Source organism: Misgurnus anguillicaudatus, unplaced genomic scaffold, assembly GCF_027580225.2.
Source record: "Misgurnus anguillicaudatus unplaced genomic scaffold, ASM2758022v2 HiC_scaffold_27, whole genome shotgun sequence".
NCBI lineage: Eukaryota > Metazoa > Chordata > Actinopteri > Cypriniformes > Cobitidae > Misgurnus > Misgurnus anguillicaudatus.
Genome location: NW_027395277.1, coordinates 1,204,405 through 1,212,770, shown reverse-complemented (window position 1 = coordinate 1,212,770; position 8,366 = coordinate 1,204,405). Strand labels below are relative to the sequence as shown.

Below are 8,366 nucleotides of genomic sequence, written 5' to 3'. Positions count from 1 at the left end.
ATAGATACCGCTAAAATTTACACACTGCACCTTTAAATTAAATTAGATTACATTTAGCTTTTATCCAAACTGACTTGCAGTGCATTTAAGAAATACATTTTTTATTAGTTTTAAACCCAAAACCTTTGCATTGCTAACGTGATGTTACAATAACAGGCCATGATGCAAAAATGCATCAGATGGGCAATATTTTGCAAAAAAAGATTTTTTTATAATATAAAAAGGTGCCTCGTTTGTGTAATAAAATTAATTTTTTTTTAAAAAACAATGCATTGTCTACAACGGCAATGAAACAGGCACTGCGCTACAAATACACATCTTTTATTAAGTGCCAACATTCATTCAATATATTAGAAAAACAACACGTGAAGAAAATAAAACTGATATCATGTTACAGTTTATGGCGTTTATGATTTCAAACGAATAATATTTGTACATTTACACAATAAACAAAAGCCATCCACACTTACGAAGACAACGGTAGCAAGGATGGATTCACACAACAGTATAAAATACGAAAATAGAAACTTCCGCATTGCTCGTCATAAGTGCGCAAAGTGGGAAAAGATGCCAAAAAAATGTGTTTTTTCCGACATGCACAGGAGTTTGCACCGACTGTCGCCTTTGTTGTATTGGTCAATAAATCTGGAGTCAATAACTCCGGTGACACCTTAATATTCAGACCACCTCCAGGTGAATTTTATGGGTAAAACCTCTCAATTGTGTGTTTGCGTGTTGTGCAGACGTAGCGTGCAAAGATGCAACAAAACAAAAAATACTGCCCAAGACATGGAATGTGTGTCGAGTGTGTGTGGTCACGCTTATGAAAATGTGCATGGTGCATGCATGCGTCCTTACACAAGTGTGTGTGTGTGTGTGTGTGTGTGTGCGTGTATGTGAAAGGAAAACAGAAAGTTGAAGCTTTGTCTCATCGTTGGTCTCCTGAAAACAAGCATGAAGTTCAAAACACGCACACACGAGTCTCGTATAGCAGAAAGGTAAAAGATCAAGTCGAGTCAAATTGTGACCCATCCGAACGGTCCACATAAAACAGTGACATTCTTTTCTGGAAGTTCTTCGTGTCTGACGTTCACCCCTCCTTTCTTGCCTTCCTCGGAAGGATGTTGGGGGAGGGTTGGGCCATTTCTCTCGCTCTTCTCCAGTCTCTATTTGGAGAGTTTGCTTATGACTCGAATCAAAGCTCCGTTCTCGTCCTTTAGCCTCTGGTTGTCCGCTTTCAAGTCCCCAAAATCCTGCACGACACACAAACACAAGAGTTACTTTTTGTACAGAAGTTGTTGCAACGTTATCATTGTTTGTTTGTTTATTTGTAAGCTCTTTTACGTTTGTGAAACACAAATTAGATTTTCGATGAATCCCACAGCTGCTGTTTTCCACGCAATGAGCCGAGAAGCTCCAAAAAGCAAAACATGCACCATGAAAGTGGACTTTTTTAACTTTTTACTTTTGCATTTCTTCAGATGGTACACAAATTGTATGGACTGATTTTTTATGGAAAACAGAACAGTCCAAAAAAATTATTTACTGTAGGAACAGTTTTAACTCTTCCCAGGTGAAAAAGTAGTACACTTTCATAGTGCTTTATTTTCGCACACTAATTTTGTGCTTAATATACTAAGAATTCATCTTTAGTACTTCTTAAGATGTTCTTAAAGGAATATCCCATTTTCTTAAAAGAAAAATCCAGATAATTTACTCACCACCATGTCAACCAAAAATGTTGATGTCTTTCTTTATTCAGTCGAGAAGAAATTATGTTTTTTGAGGAAAACATTGCAGCATTTTTCTCATTTAAATGGACTTTAATGGACACCAACACTTAATACTTAACTCAACACGTAACAGTTTTTTTCAACGGAGTTTCAAAGGACTATAAACGATCCCAAACGAGGCATAAGGGTCTTATCTAGCGAAACGATTGTCATTTTTGACAAGAAAAAAAAATGCACTTTTAAACCACAACTTTTCGTCTAGGTCCAGTCCAGCGCGACCTAACGTAAACGCGTAGTGGCGTAGGGAGGTCACGTGTTACATTTATAAAACGCACATTTGCGGACCATTGTAAACAATAAACTGACACAAATACATTAATTAGTATCATTCCACATACAACAACATAGGAACGGTCCTCCTTCAACACACTTGTAAACACTGGGGCGGAGTTTCACGTTCGTCCTCTGTGACCTCTTGACGTCATGACGTATTGCGTGAGGTCACGCTGACGCTTTCAGGACCGGAGGAATATGAGAAGTTGTAGTTTAAAAGTGCATATTTTTTATTTTTCTTGTCAAAAATGACAATTATGCCTCATTTGAGATCGTTTAGAGTCCTTTGAAACTCTGTTGAAAAAAAATGTTACGTTTTGAGTTAAGTGTTGGTGTCCATTAAAGTCCATTAAAATGAGAAAAATCCTGCAATGTTTTCTTCAAAAAACATAATTTCTTCTGGACTGAACAAAGACAGACATCAACATTTTGGATGACATGGTGGTGAGTAAATTATCTGGATTTTTCTTTTAAGAAAATGGACTATTCCTTTAAGAACATCTAAAGATAAATTTTTAGTATATTAAGTACAAAATTAGTGTGCGAAAGCACTTTAAGTACCCCATGGAAGTGTACTACTTTTTCACCTGGGTTGTCTAAGAACCGGTTATTGGTTCCCAGCCCTGACAGAAACTCAAAATTACTTGTCATTTCATTGCATTTGAACGTGAAGTGACACAAATGTCTTACGCAAAACAGGTTTTACTTGTGTCGGCTGTAATTTACAACAGTATTGCTCTTAGGGATAAAGTATTAAGCAACAGATGCATTCAAATCAATCCCCAAACTGCTGCTGAGCCAGCATTCAAAGCTGATGAAAAGAGCAAATGTCAGACGATCACGTGCATGAAGGATTTCGCTCTTACCTTGAACTCCTCTTCCAACTCGGCAGCACGCCTCTCTAACCTTTTTCTTTCCTGAGAGAGAGAGAGAGAGAGAGAGAGAGAGAGAGAGAGAGAGTGAGACAGAGAGAGAGCGAGAGACAGAGAGAGAGCGAGAGACAGAGAGAGAGAGAGAGAGCGAGAGAGAGAGAGCGAGAGAGAGAGAGAGAGCGAGAGAGAGAGAGAGAGAGAGACAGGTGTGTGGTGTGTGACTTCATAAACTTGGAATCACTTTAGCTTCTCAATGGTTTTAATACTCACCTTCTTTTCCATCTCTGTGAATCTCTCCTGCCTCTGTTAAACACACACATGCACACACAGTTAATTGTTTCACATTGCCTACTTTTAAGTATGTACACTAAAAATGCAATATAACAATACCAATCATTCTACGGTATCAATCGTACGACTGAGTTTGGTTTACTTCAGGGCTACAACAACTAATCGTTTAAAAATAGATAATAATCAATTAGGAAAACAGTTCGACATGAGTCTGTTTCATACAGCACAAGCTGCGTGATAATGAAGTCAGGTGCTGCTTCTTTTCATAGCGCTTTGTACTTTTTGGGGCTGTTTACACCTGGTATTAAAAGAGATGCACTACTTTTTTTGAAAATATGCTAATTTTCCAGCTCCCCTACAGTAAACATTTGATTTTTAAAGTTTTGGAATCCATTCAGCCGATCTCCGGGTCTGGCGCTACCACTTTTAGCATTAGCTTAGCATAATCCATTGAATCTGATTAGACCATTAGCATCGCGCTAAAAAAATAACCAAAGTGTTTCGATATTTTTCCTATTTAAAACATGACTCTTCTGTAGTTACATCGTGTACTAAGACTGACGGAAAATTAAAAGTTACGATTTCTAGAATTAAAAGTTACGATTTCTAGGCCGATATGGGTAGGAACTATACTCTTATTCTGACGTAATAATCAAGGACTTTGCTGCCATAACATGGCTGTAGGAGGTGCAATGATATTACGCAGCGCCTGAAATAGCACTTTCAATAGCAGGAGACATATGCTGCGTTCACACCAGTCGCCGTAAAGGCATCAAGCACAAGTGATTTCAATGTTAAGTCAATGAAAAAAAGCACTGACGCGCATCCGGAGGTCTCGCTGCACGAATGAGGCGTTTAGCACTGTAGGGTAGAAATGATTCCGCCTCGTTCACGCGAATGACGCGAATTGAGCATTGCCGCGGGAAACGCGCAAGTAAAAACATCTGAACTTTGGCAAGCGTTAACCAATCAGGAGCTTATGGGGTCAGATTTGTTTCGTATTTCTGAATAAATATACTATGATCCACAAATAAATATAGAGAGTTTCATAAATATTTTTTAAATCCACAAATGCACAATAAGTGAACCATAAATATATGTTAGACATTTCATAAAAAGGAAGGAAATTCACAAATAAATAAAATGCGATTTGCAAATGAAAAAATATTTATAAATATATATTTTTATTTTATTTATATGTGAATGGCTTCCTGCGCATTTGTGGATTGCTTTCTGTGCATTTGTGAATTGCTGCACTCATTTGTGGATCGCGTTCTGTGCATTTGTGGATTTGAAACATTTCTAACGTCAAGACGTGCACAAGAATCCACAAATAGGTGGACTCCGCCCACCGTCTACTCCAGCCAATCAGACAACAAGCACACTGTGCTTACCAATCGTGGCACGATTTCCCTTCAACCAATCACAGAGTCTTTTCTAGAAACATTGTGCAAAAGACCCAGACGGAGGAGGATAAACCCACGAAAGAAGAACAGACGGAGGAGGACTTTTATTTTGACAGCGAGTATCGCTCACTCAAAGCAATGGCGGAAGAGCGCTAGTTTTGTACAAGTGTCTCGCTGTGTGAGGCATGAATCGTGTTGTTGTGGAGACAATAGCACCAGATTGTTACGTGGTGTGTTCATGTGCGTCATTAGAGTGAGTACAGTTAGATTTGCATGTTTTTTTTGTTAAAATTTCCGTTATTAATAGCGCTAACATGTTATTAGCTAAACTGTGAATCTACTACGCTGTAACGTTATATAAATCACTTTCTTTTGCTGTTCATCAATGTGTTTATCCTGTAATAATGTCAGTTATATTACATACGTTGTGTAAACACTGCTAATGGTGTAAAATGTGTCATTTGAGACACGTCTGTTTATGTTATTTTGATGATGTATGAGGGGAGAAGCTGTAAAGTTAGCTAATTTGTCAATGTTATGTATGTTTATTAGCATTAGTGTTACTTTGGGAATCCTGTTGTTATCTGTTGCAGGGAAACCACATCTCCACCTGCCTATGATCTGGCTAAGCTCTCAAATATAGCCAGGCACTCATGCATCTCCATTCACATGCCATGCAACCAAGCTCATAAATACAGCTCTGGCCTATCTCTCTTAAAGGAGCATACCCTCATCCTGTGCAGAGCTTCATTAAAGGACTACTACCAATATTCACCATTACCTTCATCAACGACTGCTCTGCTATCTAAGTTGTGCCTCTCATTCAGAGTTCTGTGCGGTGTGTGCTACCTCATAAATACTGAATGCTGGCTCTCTCCTATCTAATGTATGTTCTCTTGTGTGCCTAATAAACAGCTCAAGTTGGTTCAACGCTCTCTATTGTGTTCTGACAGACACCCTGGTACATTGCTATATTCATTCATAACTAGCCCCCTACACTTCAGAGTAGTCTTCGCTACCATTATAGTTATGTAGTGACATTTGCTTACAGATAGTTTGTATCTAACGTGGTACATTTTATTATGACATGACAAAACAAATGTGTTTTACCTCGTCTCCTACTACAGAACTGATCATTTAATTACACATTATGCATTATGGTATCTTTTAAATGAACAAGAAATTCCTGTGGTGTCTACATCTTAATGTTAAGAAGGTTTAATATGTCAAAGCTGTTAGATAGTCTTACAGTGTTGTTTTTATTTTCCCTTTATGCTCTGAACAAGCTTATGCTCTTACTGTCATTAACGGTACAATTCATAGAAGTAAGATGGATTTTTACACAAGTATGCAATCAAACAACTGGTATGTTATTTGTTTTTTATTGTGTGTGTTTTTTAGGAGTGGGGGTGCATTCAGCTGATGTAGATGTTTGCCTAAAAGGGATATGTCAGACGCTACATATCATTTCATGTGATTTTTATATGTTTTACGACTTGCATCTTTACTTGACCAGGTGTTACAGATGATCAACAAAATGCCCTCTGGAAGGTCCTGAGCGGGGAATTCTCTGAAGTAAAGGATGAATTTGTGTTCATATTTCAAGTTCAAGAGGATATTGATTTTTTTTGTCATACTGTGTTAATGAACCTGAAGGTCAATGCCATGTTTCTCAATCAGCAATTGCAGTAGACAGGAGTGAATGAATGAAATGTGTAATGAACTCATTTATTTATGAATCAATAATTTGAAGGAATAAATAAATAAGCTAATCCTTTGTGTAAGCTTAGATGCAGACATTTGTTAGAGTTTGCTGAAATAAGTAGTACAGATTTATATAGAACACAATATCTTCTTAAGTAAATTAAATATTAAATGTAAACAAACAAACACATCTGTAAATGCTAAATGGGGTGTAAATTTAATTTTAAATTAAGCCAAGCCAGATTTATTTATATAGTGTTTTTTTTTACAAAGTTGCATTGCTTCAAAACAGCTTTACAAGAAAGAAGAAAAACCAGGGAAATTACTAAATTAATAGTAAATATAATGGGTTATATAGTATTATTCCAAACTATAGATTATAATCTAATAAAACAGTATTTTGTTCTTCAACTATTGATAATTTAGTCAAATAATATAAATAATCAGGAACAGACCAAACTATACAAGCCTTTCCAATTTCCACCTCACATTAAAATGGAACATTTCCTGAGAACAGGAGTTTGATATTACATAAGGGATTAGCAAAATTGAAACCAAGACGTCTTTAAGATTGTAGCCGGATTATTTCAAGAAAGGCTATATGCTATATTAACAGAATTTACAAAATGCTAAACTTAGTTACTGTGAGCCAGGAAACAAACCAACACGGCAACAGAAGGAACCAAAAAGCCCCGTGTGGAGTAAACTACTGCTAAAAACCGGTTTTAATCAATTTAATTTGACAAATATTAACCTTGACATACCTTACCACAAAGTGTATTAAGAGAATCCCTAGTAAAGAATTATTGACAACTGTCAACAGTGCCCGTTCCTCAATCGGAAGGCTGCAGCCTCCGGAGGTCGCATATGCAGGCTGCATAAGTCATCACGTCTGGTTAATTCAAGTTAACTGAGCATTACATCCGCAAATCATAAGCATTTTACAACAATTAACGACTAACTGAGAATAATAGTCAACTTTATAATAGTTAATTTTCTAAAATAAGACAGTCTTGATGATGTATGCAGCCTACAAAAGATTGCCTGATGAAATTCAACTGTGTTCCCGACCTAACAGTAAAACAAAATGTGATTGGTTGGAGGGAAATCTTGCCACGATTGGTCAGCACAGTGTGCTTGTTGTCTGATTGGCTGGAGTAGGCGGTGGGCGGAGTCCACCTATTTGTGGATTCTTGTGCACGTCTTGACGTTAGAAATGTTTCAAATCCACAAATGCACAGAACGCGATCCACAAATGAGTGCAGCAATTCACAAATGCACAGAAAGCGATCCACAAATGCGCAGGAAGCCATTCACATATAAATAAAATAAAAATATATATTTATAAATATTTTTTCATTTGCAAATCCCATTTTATTTATTTGTGAATTTCCTTCCTTTTTATGAAATGTCTAACATATATTTATGGTTCGCTTATTGTGCATTTGTGGATTTAAAAAATATTTATGAAACTCTCTATATTTATTTGTGGATCATAGTATATTTATTCAGAAATACGAAACAAATCTGACCCCATAGGAGCTTGCTCTAGTAGTGACATGATTACAGGAAGCGAATGACGCAAATTTCCGTGTGAATGTCTCGATGACTAGAATTTCACACGCGGCTTTCACACACAAATAAAGCGAGTACACTCAAAATGTTCAAGCGTCCAACTATGCAAATTTGACATCTCAAACGCATCTGGTTTGAACCCACAGTTAGGGTAGCCATACATGCCATTTTCGCCAGATGCGTCCTGGGCAGGATTTTGGGTGCGGCCTCCGGAAGTCGCATTGGTCGACCGCATACGTCATCGAGGTTCTCACATTTCAGTTAAACACATTTATAAAATTAAGATTTATTTCTGTTAAGACATACAATCATTATAGTTTTATTTTTACCTTGAAATGTAATGGTTGCTTTTTTGAAATAGAACCTGAAATATTAAACCTTGATGACGTATGCGGCCAACCAATTCGATTTCCGTAGGAGGCACCTGAAATACTGCCAGGAAGCGTCCGGCG

At 37.2% G+C, this 8,366-nt stretch overlaps 1 protein-coding gene and 1 long non-coding RNA gene across 5 annotated transcripts in view; one reads left to right on the top strand and one right to left on the bottom strand.

The window, feature by feature from the left end:
- Positions 1-305: 305 nt before the first annotated feature.
- Positions 306-8,366, bottom strand: part of LOC129434290 (protein phosphatase 1 regulatory subunit 12A) — a 32,730-nt gene continuing 24,669 nt past the window's right edge. For all 3 annotated transcript variants that reach the window (XM_073864595.1, XM_073864594.1, XM_073864596.1), the window contains exons 22-24: positions 3,209-3,241; positions 2,933-2,983; positions 306-1,253 (exon numbers count right to left, since the gene is read on the bottom strand). In XM_073864595.1, coding sequence (XP_073720696.1) covers positions 1,167-1,253; positions 2,933-2,983; positions 3,209-3,241 — 171 coding nt within the window. In that variant the 3' untranslated portion in view covers positions 306-1,166. The remainder of the gene's footprint in view (positions 1,254-2,932; positions 2,984-3,208; positions 3,242-8,366) is intronic.
- LOC129417528 (uncharacterized) lies at positions 4,440-6,379 on the top strand. Of its 2 annotated transcripts, XR_012368270.1 has the most exons (3): positions 4,730-4,888; positions 5,229-5,596; positions 6,152-6,379. It is a non-coding gene; the product is annotated as an uncharacterized lncRNA (long non-coding RNA). The 2 variants fall into 2 exon arrangements; XR_012368269.1 differs by lacking the exon at positions 6,152-6,379 and having other exon boundaries at positions 4,440-4,888; positions 5,229-5,560.